Below are 15,230 nucleotides of genomic sequence, written 5' to 3' on the forward strand. Positions count from 1 at the left end.
CTGTTTTCTGAGTCAGTTGTCGAACACACCATTCTGCTTGTTTATTCTAGACACAACATGCACCAAATGACTGATGGATTGGAAAAACCAGGGCAAATCCGATGGCCATTAGCAATTACTCTGGCAATTGCCTGGATTCTGGTGTATTTTTGTATCTGGAAGGGGGTAGGCTGGACTGGAAAGGTAAGATTAAAAAGTACTGTAAATACATTTTGATTTAAAATGACAATTTTACTCGTATTCTGAAAATTCATGAGGTAAGATGCACATTGAACAATTTTTTTTTCTTCTGGGATTTCTGTTAATTATTGCATTTCTGTCCCACTTGAATTGACACAGCACCATGTTTTTGAAAGTGTTGGCTCCTCCATAGCTGGCTCTGGCCACAGTCTTGGATGGTATGTTCATTTATAGACTTCCTGGCTTTGCCATATATAAAAATCCCTACAAATATGTCTGCTTGTTCCTGAGGTGGATATTGTAGCTCACTTGGGTAGCAATAGAGTGAGGATGCAATGTTTTGGCTTCAGTGACAAGTATTTTTTTATTACAGAACTCTTGTTGGACTTAGATAGTTAAGTGGTGAAGCCCTGTTGTATACAGGAGCTTCTCCTTCCTTTCCTTACGCTGAATGAGAGCCAGAGGTGGCTGTTGCCACAGCCATGCTTTTGCACGCTGTACTTCTTTGAGTCTGGCTGGTTCCCAAGTGCAAAATAAAATGCACAAGTGAATTAACGAAAGTAATACTGCTGTGAGAGACCTTTCTCCAGGAATGAAAGGATGACAGCATTTGACATCCACATAAACCTCTCCCCTAAATGGCAGGAAGACATCTTGGGGTAGTGAATTGTGAATTGCCACAGCCATAAGGCCTGCTGGCAGCTGAAGCTGTGACTGGCTGGGGTTACAAGGCCTCAGGCCTGGTGTGGAGACGAGGATTTTTCACACAGAAAGAACAAATTGTTAACTTTTGACAAGATAGCTGCAGCAGTGACCCACTTCAAGCTGTGTGTTAAACTTGGCCTAGCTGAGCTCAGACCAAAACATTTCATCTCTCCTATCTGCACAGAAGGTGGCAAAAAGAAGGCAGCTGGCTGCTTCTTTGGAGTCTGACTTTGTCTTGACTTATAGGTCTTTGGAAAGACAAAAGAGTGGGACCCTGTATGGCAATTATACCATCATGTTGACAAGGATAGAATGTAAAAAATATAAAAGCAGCTGTGTGAGAGTATGAGAAATAATCTGGTGTTGTTCTACAAGCAGAGTAGGAGTATTGGAACCATGAACCTTGTGATTTGGGCACTCCGCTCATTGAATACAAAAAAGAAGCATGAGCCCCTGGTGCAGAAGCATCCTAATCCACTGCATTCCACCTTCAGGAAAGTCAGCAACAGCCACCTGCGTTGTAGTCAGGGTGTTTAGGAAATTCAGCAGTAGGCACTACCCTATCCACACTAAGCTTTTCCATTGATAAATGCTTCAGTTTTACAAGTCAGTTTAGTTGCCACTATGGTATTTTTATGGAACAAGTGTTTACTGAGGTGTTAACGAGCACAGATCATTCTTTCTTCCACACTTACAATGTCTTGTTTCTTCACATCAGGTGGTATATTTCTCTGCTACTTATCCCTATGTTATGCTGCTTATCTTGTTCTTCCGTGGTGTAACACTGCCTGGAGCAAAGGAAGGCATTTTATTCTATATAACTCCCAACTTCAGTAAGCTTTCAGACTCTGAGGTAAATATCCAATCTTCGTAAACAAAAGTTTCACTACTAACTGTTCACCTTTCAGACATATGACCTGCTCCTCAAGTGCAGAAACAGATTTTTAAAAAATTATTTCCTGCAATCAGGTTTGGCTGGATGCTGCCACACAGATTTTCTTCTCCTATGGTTTGGGTCTTGGTTCACTGATTGCCCTTGGAAGTTACAACCCTTTCCACAATAATGTTTACAGGTAAGCAGATGACTGTACAAATTACAATGGTACTTTCCTCTCTCAGCTGGAGCTGGATTCTCTCTTTCTGGGTCCTATATCACTGAAATAAAATGTAGTCTCTGATCTGAATATTAAATGTTATATCTAAGTGGGAGTGAAATGTGTAACTGCGTTTACACTAATGGGACAGACGACATGACTTGTCCAGTGTGAAATGGAGCCCACACTATGAAATCCAAACTCGTGAAATTTATCCACAAAACGCTTCCACTGGAGAAAAATGGTAATACAATGATGAGCTAGTAGCATTACTTTACCTACTGCTTAAAGCACCTTATCTTTATTCCAGGGACTCCATCATAGTGTGCTGCATAAATTCATGCACAAGCATGTTTGCTGGCTTTGTCATCTTCTCCATTGTTGGATTCATGGCTAATGTCACAAAGAGGCCTATTGCAGATGTTGCAGCATCAGGTATACAATCTGTTTTTCTCTAAGTTATTCAGTGACATCAGTTATCTTTTGTTTGTGTCTCGTATCCAACTGCCTCATGTAACCGTTGAAAATCCCTCCCTCAAAACTTACTTTAGACCCCTATCATTTCCATGTACTTACTGATTGCAAGAGAGACAACATTGTTTCAAATCTCTGGAGGCATCACCAGGAACATCATTTCGGATTTAGTAGGCTGTCTGCATGCCCAGTGCTCGCAAACCTTCAGTGTGGAGAGTGGTCAGCCAGAAACACATACTGGGTTGATGCAATGAATAGTAATGAATGCCGCTTACAGGGACAGCATTTACAAGAGGTGGCAGCATAGTGAGCTGTTAGAGTCCTTAGCTGTGACATCAGATTAAGAGCCTCTTGCAACTGAAATTCTTAAAAGCAACCTGAAAAGGAGGACTGATTGTCATTATGTTTCAGAAGCATATATTTGCAAATTCTGTTAGGTTTTAAAATTCCTTTTACTATTTCTTGAGGTTAAACCCTTTGAGTCAGATCCATTTCTCACTTGTTCAGACTTACAGCTATGAGCCAATTTTATGGGACCCTTTATTAGGGAAGTCATTTCATATAGAACAGAAAGATGTCCATAGATAGAACTGCAAAATACAGCAGAATCCTTGCCTTTCTTCCAGATGAAAAAGCTTAAAGGAGCAGAGCAGATGGTTGCCTTAACCCAGCTGGTGTACCAGATACTCATTTAGCAGTTCTGGCCACAGGGAGGATTCTGATAACTGAAAGCTTGGTTGGAAGACACTGGTGGACAAAATATGTCTTACTATACTAGCAAACATATCCCATTGATGAAATATTCTTCTAGTTAGAAAATCAGAGAATTTAGTCACCAAAAATAATCTTCAACAAAATATAGATACAGAAAAAAAATAAGGTGTTTAATGCTGATCCTTGCTTTGCTGGTTTGAAAGCTAGATATGTCCAACCAGTTAACACAGACAGACTAACTTCTAATGAAAACTGAAAAATCAGATACCCACCTTAGGTGAAGCACGCTAGTTTTATTTTTATTTCTGTAATTATTTAGTTTCTACAAGTTTCATTCTTAATCTGACATCAGTTGTTTTCCAGTCACGCTGTGGCAACAAAAAGAAGCTCCTTCATTTGTAATAAGAATTTATATTCTCCTTCCACAACTTTGCCCCCTCAGCAGTTAGTAGGAACACAAATTAAAATATTTGCCTTTTTACAATTACATAGCTAATTTAAAATATGTTTTATAAGAAAATTCATGGTATAAAGTAGCAAATGGAAATACTGTAAATTCTGGAAAGTGCCTTCTCCATTTCTGAGCTGTCTTTAATTCTCTTCTGAACTACTTGGTGCAAATCAGAAGATTACAGCCAGCAAAAGCTACTTTAGAAGGGGAGAAAGCTGACCATGCCTGAAAACACATTCCTAGCCAAGGATAACACTCATTGTCTTTGCTGTACAGAGGTGTCTCTCAGGAGCAACTTCTGAACTGTATCTAGTATTCTCCTTGGTTGGTTGGTTTGTTTTTTGTTTTGTTTTAGCTTTGGTTGGTTGGGTTTTAAAGCAAGACACATGCCCTGACTTCTTGGTCAGGGAACACTGATTAAGCTGAAATCCCTGGTCAGATACTGCATCCACGGCTGAGTCATTCAGATAAATGTAAAATCCATGTATCAACCACAGTAAATAATCCCAATATCCCATCAATCACATTGATATTTTCTCTTCTTTTTCTCCTACCAGGTCCTGGACTGGCATTTCTAGCTTATCCAGAAGCAGTGACACAGTTACCAATTTCTCCCTTGTGGGCAATACTGTTCTTCTCCATGTTGCTTATGCTCGGAATTGACAGTCAGGTAACATTGGTGTAAAAATTAGTACCAATAACAAAGACAGGTTGTCTGCAGCTGCACTGCCAGATGTTAGTGTTGCATGTTTTTTGGTATAATCAGATAAAGAATAGGAGATACTAAGGAGGGAAAGAGTTTGAGGAGCCTGTGATAGTCAGAAACTTTACTAAGACACTTTCATTTTTTCATGAATTGTTGGAATCATATGCCAAATATGCAGGAAAAATTATTCTGCAGTCAAAAGAAACTTTGTTTGGAGTGTTAACCATTCATTCACAACATTAAAATTACCTTTGAGATGTTCATGAACATAAGAAACACCAGGATATATTTTACAGATGTGTGAATCTTCTTGCAATCAGTTGTAGTTGTCAAACCAGCACCTTACAGTTATGCAGTTTTGTACACGCAGCCTGTAAGCACAGGCTGTGCTAGTCTTCCTAACACATACAGGAACATGAGAATTCCTAGCTTAGTAGTGTACCAGTCTTTCAGCAGAGAAAATCCGTCATTTTCTGTAAAGTTGACTTCAGCCTGTGAACCAAAATATATTCAAAAAAAAAAAAATGTTATCTTAAAATATGAAAAGAAGCTGCAAATTTGTTTTCTATTTCTTTGTTTTTCAGTAATCTTCAAGCCTGAAATTAAAACCTATTGCTTAATCTGGGGGGAAACTACTATGAAATTGGGTCAAAAATATTTTTAAAAGAACTTGTCTCTAGGCAAGTAAAAGCTGACGAAAGTAGTCTAATATTATGAACGTGAATATATATACGTCTACATGCTGTCATGCCTTTTTCATTTTCTGTCCATCAGTAAACATTTCATGCCCTACAGTTTATAAGAACTGTAACCGTTGGTTACATTCTGATTGCACTGTTGGAAACGAATACAATTCTGCATACATTCTGACTTTCATTATTTAACCCATCATAATGAAAACATCTAATTTGAATATACACATATGGGGGCGGGGGGGAAGTATTGCCTTGCTTTCCTCTTGGAAGACCACATCCTCAGCAAAAATCTTGCTATTGCACTGAGCTACAAAAAGTATTTGATTTATAACATTTGAGAATCAATCTTGTGTCTTTAGTCTTCACTCTGAAGCACTAATCTGATCAGACTTTCTGAGTCTATTGGCTTTCATATATGTAAATAAATAACAGGAGAAGTGTAAATTTTTGAAAGATCTTGGGGTCAAAGCCTTCAACTGCAGGCTTCCATCACAAGAAAGAGCACTTTATCGTATTAAGCACATGCTATAGTTCATACTTTTGAATGTTGAATGTTTTTCTAGCTGGAAATCTTTTTGTACAGATCTTTTTAGACAGAAATAAGGATATTCAGAAGCACTGCTTCCACTATAGTCAAGTGAATTTTCCTTTATCATTTAATGGATGCAGCCTTAGGCCAATGATGACTGCTATTGAAAACTCCTCCCCTAAATGTAATCCTGTTGTTGCAGTGCATTGCATTGTATTTTATTTGTAACTTTACTTTCAGTTCTGCACTGTAGAAGGATTCATAACAGCTTTGGTGGATGAATTTCCGAAGTTACTGCGCAATCGAAGGGAAATCTTCATTGCTGTTGTGTGCATTGTTTCCTATCTGATAGGGCTGTCCAATATTACTCAGGTACGTTCTGCAGAAGATCTTATGTCTGTCGTACCACACCTGCTTTATTTATTTATTTCCCCCTCTCACCACCCCAGCCAGAATCATTGCAAACCACTGAAGTAGCTGGGATCTGTCACTGACGCTATCTAAAGACTTCAGGCAGCAGACATTAGCTTACCAGGTGTATAATCTCTGTAGTCCGTGGATGCAGCGAGGGCAGCTAAATGGTTCAGGTGACAAGAAAATACACAGCTCTGCAATCCCTTTTACAGTCCACGAAGCAGTAACTAGAGAGGTTCTGCATTGCTTCCTGCAATCTGGTATGTTGCAAACTATCTCAGGGAAATGACTGAATTATTGAACAAAAAGGAGTAAAGTGAAATCCAAGCAGTTAATTTCATTCTAGTAGTAATCTATTTTTTTGTCAGTATGGACCTCAAGTGTTATAAGACTTTAAGCTGTTAACATTTAATTAACTTATATTAATATTTTCCTAAGCTATCCACCACGGTTAGTTTGTTGCTTGCATTTTAACTGTCTTGAAATTGAAGTCCTTACTACTTATTTTAACACTTCCTTCTTATATATTTTAGGGTGGAATCTATGTGTTTAAGCTTTTTGACTACTATTCTGCCAGTGGAATGAGTCTTTTGTTCCTTGTGTTCTTTGAGTGCATCTCCATATCCTGGTGCTATGGTAAACTTTTTTTTTCCTTGATAAGTTTTGCTTATCATAATGATACTTCATCTGCTATTTTTTTTTCTTTTGTGTGTGCAAATCTGAGGGTGGAATTGAAACCAGCCTTGCTTTATATGCATATAGCTCTACTGAGAACTCAAAGGTGGCTTGTGGAAGGTACTCCTGCCTCTTTAAAACACCCTATGTATTAGCCTGGAACTGAGGAGATTCGAATTGTTGTGGGAACACTAAATAGGTGACATCAGCCTCTTCCTCCCAGTTCCTGTTCCCCCCTCCTTCAAAGGCTGGATCTTCAGAGGTATTTAAGTACTGCTGTTCTTGACATAATGACTTAGGTCTCTTGGACTTCACAATGTTTCATTTCCAAAAATGACTCTGTCACTCTAGGATCTTGCAGGAAGAGGTCAATTGTCTTGCATAATTGCCCTAAAATGTCCAGAAGTCTGGGCTGACAAGCTCTGCATATAAAGATAAATGAATATAGATCCTACTCTTGCCATAGTATTTGTATATTTGACCTTAATTCTGTGTTAGCCCTTCCAATGACCTTCGCCTGTGATTACTAAGAAACTTTCATTTATATTGCAAAACTGATTCAGAGAGAGATAACTGGAGTCTTTCTGCTGTCTTTAAATGGGTTTAAGAGAAAGAAACAGCTTTAATAAAAGGGAGAGGTACTGTATATGAATCCAGCAAAAGTGAATGGAAAAATGCACCAGCTAAGTAATGAAGAAATCTAATTTGAAGCTATAAGTAATGCAATAGATGTACCTTGGCAGACAGCAGTAGCAGAAGGGCTACTCTTTGCAGTACTGCATGTATATGGTGTGTATATGCCCACACAGAGTGAATCCTGTGCTGTTGGCTGAGGTTGGTATGGATTTATTTATTTATTTTAGTCTACTTTGTAAAATGTCATTCTAAATCTTTCATTTTAGTAAGACTTAGAGTGAAATATACCAGTGGTGATTTATTGCATCTGACCTTCAGATGTGTAGACTTCCTCGGCCTTTGCAGGGGAATAAGTTTGCTGGTTGATGATTTAATTAATTACGATATATAAAAATGAGAGCAAATTGTTTTTGGAGCTTCTGAGTTTGCACATTTATTTCCCATTCAAGTAGGTTAAATGTTATGTTGTCTGTACAGAGCTTCCAAATATGCCTCATCATTTATGATAGTCTCTCTCAAAAGTATTAGCCTTTCAACTGAATTAATCGTCTGATATGTTTCCATTACTGTTTCTTATTTTTATTTGTAGGTGTTAATAGATTTTATGACAACATCCAAGAGATGGTAGGATACAGACCCTGCATCTGGTGGAAACTCTGCTGGTCATTTTTTACTCCTATCATTGTGGCAGTAAGAAACAAACTTTTATAATATCATTTAAGAGAGATAAATGAGGTAGACTGTACTACAGTATTGTCATTCCATCCCCACAAATTCATACTAAACCTGACCTCATTCCTTATTTAAGTATGTGAGCAATAGGCAATTAAAGGCAATAGGCAAAACCCAGTGTCATTAGAGGAAGTCTGTGCCCTAAGAAAAAAGTTCTTGCACAATTTCAAGATTTGTATTAGTCCTCTGAAAATGGTAACTTGTCAAAAGCTCAGTTCATTGGCACAGACAGAAAACTCTAAGAAACACAATTAAACACAATTTTAACCACTTTCTGTATTCTTACATAAAATTTACAATTCTCTCTGAAGTCTAAACTCTCCATATACACAAGAAATGGCCATATCTTGTAAACAGAATTCCTTCACATGTGCTATTCTGGTAACAGTTTGGGATTATAAACTGAAGATCTTTCATGGGATTCTGTGGAATATACTATCCAATTTATATGACATTGCTACTGATTTTTTTCTGGCAAACCTTGCAAGGATTTTGTGCCCTGGAAACCACAGTACCATCTTCTACTGATTCTAAGCTTTATCCATTTAAGCCCATCAGTATATTTTGGAAATTATAAGCAAAGAAATATAAGATTAATACACAGACTGTAGTAAACCCAAATGCAATATAAAAAATGTTTTCAGGTAGGCACAATTGTACATCACACAATACCTTTCACTCACTGATATTTCTCTGATATTCCCATATAGGTAGACAAAGGCCATAGAAAAACAGACACTAAAGAGAGGTACTAAAGGGAGGGTTCCTTGATTCATCTGTATTCAAATGAAGGCTTTAATTTTTCTGAAAACAAATGTTCAGGAAAGCATGAAGAATACTTTTTGTTTATTTCAGTGGGATATTAGGGAGAAGAGCAATACTTTACATGAAACCTATCAAATTTCTCCTTTCTTTTAAAGTCTTGAACAGAATTTGTTGTCCAATGAAAGGTCACAGGTGGCGATGATGTGCTAATAAAATCTGCCACTCTACTTTCTCCTGTCTGAGACAATACTCTGCACAGGGCCTGAAACTGGGATTAGAATAAGCTTCTTTCTTTACTGATTCAATTTAGCACATTTTCCCAAATTACAACAGGACAAGAAAGACAGAAGTCTGCCTTGGGAACCTAGAGTTAAAAAATACCATGTTTGCAGGTCATCTGTTTGCAAACCACAAAAAAAGCATCCGACAAGTGCTGCAGTTCAGTGGTACGTGTACGTAGGTATTATTGGGGAAGTAGTACCCAGAACTCCTGTCTTTCTCAATAGCCCCCTTCCCTCTAATTTTGTGCAGGTTTTCTGAGGACTCTACTAATACCAGTGTATTCCCAACACCTGCATATCTGAATAATCTGAGATACAGATGTATATATGTGAAAATATAGTGTTTACTTGAGACATTAATTTTGGTAAGAAGCTGCCAGGTAAACTATCTCCCCATCTCTTGTTTTGGAAAAACTCGGTGGTTTTTGAATTTCATAAGCCAAGTTCTTTCAGACCAAATCTGTTGCCACTTACTGAACCATAAGTTCCCTTCTGTCTGACCTCACTTCCATTTGCTTGGAGGGCCCAAACAATATCAAAGCCTTTGGGCCAAACACTCTTAGGTGGCAATACTAGAGAGGTCAGATACTGGAGAGCCAGGCTTTAAAAAAAAAAAAAAAAAAATGTTTTTATACAGGAGTCTGTTGCTAACCAGTTTGGTAGAGCTGTACTGAAACAGAAACTTGGTGTAAACCAACAAGCAACTTCACAACTGCAGAATTACAATTCAGGTATTTACAGATTCCCACACTAGAGAATAAGCGAGCAGGGAATCAGTCAGTGCAGTGTGCTGACACTTGCCTGTTTTCTGCAACCTCCATCTGGAAGACTGACCTGCAGGCCCCGTCTCCAAGCTAGTGCCTGGTGGCTTATCACCCGGGAGCAAAGGAACCCTTTTCTCTGTGTTTGGATGTGGAAGGAGGCTTGAGGTTCAAGTCAATCCAGAAAAATGTTTGAACATAGAACACTCTGGAAATCTCATCCGAACCTTTTTTTCCCCCTACTGTATTTTGCAGGGAGTATTTATCTTCAGCGCTGTCCAAATGACTCCTCTCACAATGGGAAGCTATGTTTTCCCCAAATGGGGCCAAGGGGTTGGCTGGTTCATGGCTTTGTCTTCTATGGTGCTGATACCAGGCTATATGGCATATATGTTTCTTACCCTGAAAGGCTCCTTAAAACAGGTAAGTGTCTCTTTTCCTGTCTTCATCATTGAATCTTGTACGACCTGGGCACACTGACAAAAGATTGCTGGGCAGTTATCTCTAGTTATATCTGTTCTGTGGCCTCACCACCTTAGCCAGTTATTTTGCATCAAGATGAAAAACACAAAAACACGTACCAGAGAAACAAGACTGTGTCTATAGTTCAACACAATCCCCACAGTAAATGTAGTCTTTTTTCCAGGTATTGACAGTTCCAGACACTTTGCATCCCAGCTCCTTACACCTAGAAAACAAGGTAGCAGTTTACAAAAATGGTTCACATTAACAGAAGACATACTGTCATATATCAAGGCAGGTGATGTTCTAAGGAACTGGAGCCAAACTCTCTTGGGAGTGAACTAAGGTAGCTCTTGGTTTCCATGAGTCTATGCATAGTGACCCTATTTAGCATCTTCCTGCAATGTGACCAAATATTTGAGCTGCTATTCTACATTTCACCTCTTCAAAATTGCAGCAACTGCCTTGTATTGCAGCTGAGAAAAGGTGAGCATCAAATCTTGGGTGCGCATCTTATGATTATACTGCACTTTCCTTTGGTCTTCAGTTAAGGGATTTCTATGAATAGTTACTCAGTGAAGAACATTAGAAGAAGCCTTTCTCTCAGTGAATTTTGCTCTTAGTCTCTCCCTGATTCCTTTTTCCATCTGTTAAAAAGGAGATATGAGAGAGGCATCTCTCTTCCAGGCAAGAGAGGCATCTTACGGCTTAAATCCATTTTAAATTCATTTTAAGATCCTCAGGGAAATGCTGCTAAAGGAGTGTGAAATGCTAATAAAGTTATTGACCAGAACACTGGACAGTTATGTACAATTGCCCTCCTTAATTTTTTAAAATCTGTGCGCACCCTCAGTTTTCCCTCCTCAGGCAATGATCTTATTCTGTGCATGAGACACATCTTCAGCTCTCTCCTTCATGACCGTGTGTCAAACTGATTTTGTGAGAACTTCTGGAATATTCTAAAATCAGCTGACAGAGTCATCCTTGAAAAAGACAGATGATCTTAAGCAGAATTGACAAGAAATGCCTCGTGAATTGCTCAGACCTGTATCCAAATATTTGTCTTCAGCAAATTTGAAAAGACTCAGCAATGCTTCGAAGAAGCCTGCAAAACGTTCCTGGTTATTGATACATTCTTGTTCTTGACTCCTACTTCTTGAGTATCTTTATCTTGGTCTTATGGAAACATTTATGTGCAAAGGGAAAATTGTTGCGCTGACCAGGGTTATGGAAGACCCCACAGCAAAAGTTCCTCCTCTCAGTCTTCCTGTGGTTTAAGGTCCCATTTTTGGAAGTATTGGCAAATGATCATTAGATTAGAGGAGACGCTTACAGCACTCACAAGCTTTAACATTCAAAACTGGACTCTTTCTTGGCACAAATGTGAGCTAGGCAGATAAGCTTCATGAATGGAGAACCCCAAAGGACTAAGAGAGACCAAACACAAATAAAAAGATCTTAAATACAAGTTTACCTTACCTGTTGCGTTCCTGGAGGTAGTAGCTCCCAGAAGCTGCAGCCAGTTCCCTCTCATCCTTTCTGACCCCCAGGGTGGATCACCACCACTTCTGAGACCCAACTGGGTCCCTGTTGCCCACTGCAAACTTTTAGCCTCTGCATTTGACTTGTGGGCTTGCAACAGAGTCTCTAGTCTCCTACCCCATTATGTAGTCTCTCCAAATTTTTTTCCACTAGGCATTGCATTAAACACCGTATCCATTTACACCTGCTTGACTGTCATAAACTAGCAAAAAATCAAAATAATCTAATACTTGTGCCTCTGCTTTCTGCGTAGGAACGAGACTGAGACAATTTGTTTCTGTAAATTTTTGCTCCCATTCTAGTAATGCCATGTAGCAAAGGGCTTTAAGTGAGAGCCTTAGCTTGTGTGTTCAAGTCTCAGGACGTGCTGTGCTGTTAATCAACAGCCATTCCTATCATCAGTAAATTTTCTTATTTGAGTGGAGTGGGCTGTTCTGTGACTTTGCTCAATATCAGTAGTGTTTTTTGGTAATGTCTTTAGTATATGAGATTTACTTCTTTTCTAGGCCATTGGGAGATGGACTTAATTGTTCATTTTAGCTGTGATACCTACAGAGAAGTGTTTAGGATGGCCTTAAAATAAAAATAAAGCTTAGGAACAATTTTTTGACTGCTTCACATCTTTTGTTCTTTAAACAGCGCATCCAAGTTATGATTCAGCCAAGTGAAGACATCAGTCATCCTGAAAATGGGCCGGACCAGGCACAACAGAGCAACTCTGCAAACAAAGAAGCCTACATCTAAATGCCTATATTGCAAAAGTAACCATACTACTCCAGGAGAGTGGGGAAAAAAAAAAAAAAAAAAAAAAAAGGTTGAATATGACCACAAATTTATGTCTGAGAATATAATTACCTACCTCTAGCGGCAAAAAAAAAAAAAAAAAAAAAAGAGGAAAAAAAAGAAAAAAGGTCATCTCCACTATAAGGGAATCGCCATGGGTATGATCCAACCATTGCGTGAGCTCAGATGTTGACAGTATTTTGTGTTCTCTGGCAATCCACAGACTGTTAATGTTTTTATCCTTTCACAGTAATAGTTGCATATCTTGGAATTTGTAAATTGATGTGCAAGACCTTTTTAATCTACCTTTTAGCACGACTATTTGAGGTTTTGTGCTACTGATTTTTAGTAGTTTATCAATATTTCTTACCGCTGAATCCCAAGACTGTTATTTCTGACTTTGCAGGAGTAAAATTAAGTTTGGAATTGTTTTGTACAAAAGAACGAAGTATTTTGTAACCAAGTGATTTCCAATGAAAAAGTCTGCCCTTAAAATTTGTTCTGGTCAAGGCCATTTGAGGGGGAAGAGACTTCTTTCAATTAACTTAGTCACAGTAGATGCAGCCTTTATAAACATTCCTACTACAAATCAAGTTTTACGGCTATTTGTAGTAATACAGCATAGAATGGCTGTAAACACTACCTGTGCTTAGCCTTTCAGGATAACTTTCACATAAGATTGTGAATTTCTTTTGAAAATATATACTGTGTCTTATAAAAAGAACCTATCTCTGTGAATCAATACTATACGAATTGCAGATGTTAGAGGCCAAAAATGTGACTTCTAACTTTTTTAGCAAAATGAGAATATCCAGTTCTTAAGAGCTCTTTGAATATTCCCAGGAAAAAAAAAGGTAAAGTATTTGCAATTCAAGCTCAGAGTACTTGAGCTTTTATTATGCTGTTATTATTACACTATTATTGCATTGCCACCAAAATAGAAGCCAAAACAATGGCTTAAAGATTGAAGCTCATCCTTGTAATTCTAATTTAGGGTTTAATTTCACAACTGTCCTTTTTAATCTATTAAAGGACTTGAACAGTTTGAAATAAGCAAATTATAAAATATGGATCATTAGCACTTTGAAAACAGTTTCATTTTTATTTACATATTATTTGTGGTGATGAAGGCAGGAGGGAAAGCTATTTCAATAATATAAATTTCTACTCTGGGCTCCATCTGCATTTGCCACATAGCTAGAAACCCCGTTCAGCTAATGGAAGTTTTGCCCTGTGTGGAAAATGCAGTTAGTCCCGTATGGCATTTCTTGTTTGGCAGCTATATGACAGACACAAAGGATTACGGAAAATGCAGTATTTGATGTTTGATTGTAAATGACTGTGACAGAACCGTGCAATGAAACATGCTTTTCAGCAAATTTTTGTGCAACGTACAATGTTAGATAGCACAATTTATGTAGAACTTCTACGTGAAAAACATGTTAACTGTGAATGTTGGGTTTTTCGTTGTTTTTGTCTGAAGGTGACAAACATGTTCTTGCAATAAGGTATTATTCTCAGAATGTCAAGCACATTATTGTAGAAATAATATATATAATACACATGTATTTCAAACTACATCATAAAATCTCAGAGTATGTTTGGTAGATCTAAACTGTATCATACATAGATCAATTGTAAAATACTATGAGATCTAAGCTGCATCCTAAATGTCCATAGATGAAATGCAGAAGTCCTGTAAGTCTTTGGGATTTAGAGGAAAAATGTACATCCTACACACACATTATACATGATACATGCACATTATAATTGTGAATTTCATTAGACTAAGGATAAAAATTCCAACTTTATCGTTTAATGTAATCAAGTCCCATGTTGTTCTAAGAAAAATGCAGTATTTAATGTTTGATTGTAAACAATTATGACAGACCTGCTCTTTAGCAAAAAGCTGTACAAACTTATCATATAGCACAAAATAGTGTTGTAGAACTACTGTGTGTAAACTGTGAATAGCTGTATCTTTTTTGTAGTACTTGCCCTGAAAGAAAAGATTATTGTATGATCATATATGCTTTTTGCAATAAGGAATTATCTGAACACCAAGCAAATCTATCTCTATATAAAAATATATATGTAATATATACATATTCAAAAATATATACAGAGCCTGTTTAAAAGAGTACAGTATTATTTAGTAAATTGCAACCTGTTCTATGGACCAAATGTAAAATATTTATAAATTAAGATGCATTTTAAATGTCTATAAATGGTGTCATAATTAAAGCACGATTGTTATGTAAGTTTCCAAGAGTTTAGAGGAAAAAGAATAAAGGTTATATTATACATTAAATTCAGAATTATGCAGTCTTTCATTGGACAAAACCAACGTGTGTTAAATTACTTTCTGTGAAGCAAGTTCTAAATGTTTTGGGTATCATTTTTAAATATCAAAGAGCTGTATCATATTTGTGATGTGTACAATTAATCTATAATGCTATTACTATAATTTAGTAGGTATGTGCACAAATTATATAGTAAGCTTATAAGGTGATTGTTCCTGATGCATGGTCTGCCGCAGAAGAGCAAGCTACATGATGTTGATTTCAGAGTTGTATCTCTGCCTCTCTCGTACTCACTGTTGGTTCTAACTGAATAGGGATGCTCAATAAG

The 15,230-nt window shown here is 37.5% G+C and overlaps 1 protein-coding gene across 4 annotated transcripts in view; it reads left to right on the plus strand.

Moving 5' to 3' along the window:
- SLC6A1 (solute carrier family 6 member 1) overlaps positions 1-14,911 on the plus strand; it is a 60,431-nt gene extending 45,520 nt beyond the window's left edge. For 3 of the 4 annotated variants that reach the window (XM_035558286.2, XM_035558290.2, XM_035558287.2), the window contains 10 exons: positions 51-183; positions 1,604-1,738; positions 1,855-1,958; positions 2,290-2,414; positions 4,176-4,288; positions 5,789-5,920; positions 6,496-6,598; positions 7,863-7,963; positions 10,068-10,235; positions 12,456-14,911. In XM_035558286.2, coding sequence (XP_035414179.1) covers positions 51-183; positions 1,604-1,738; positions 1,855-1,958; positions 2,290-2,414; positions 4,176-4,288; positions 5,789-5,920; positions 6,496-6,598; positions 7,863-7,963; positions 10,068-10,235; positions 12,456-12,560 — 1,219 coding nt within the window. In that variant the 3' untranslated portion in view covers positions 12,561-14,911. The remainder of the gene's footprint in view (positions 1-50; positions 184-1,603; positions 1,739-1,854; positions 1,959-2,289; positions 2,415-4,175; positions 4,289-5,788; positions 5,921-6,495; positions 6,599-7,862; positions 7,964-10,067; positions 10,236-12,455) is intronic. The other variant, XM_035558289.2, reaches the window with a different exon arrangement.
- Positions 14,912-15,230: the final 319 nt, after the last annotated feature.

Source organism: Cygnus atratus, chromosome 10 (genome assembly GCF_013377495.2).
Source record: "Cygnus atratus isolate AKBS03 ecotype Queensland, Australia chromosome 10, CAtr_DNAZoo_HiC_assembly, whole genome shotgun sequence".
Taxonomy (NCBI): Eukaryota; Metazoa; Chordata; class Aves; order Anseriformes; family Anatidae; genus Cygnus; species Cygnus atratus.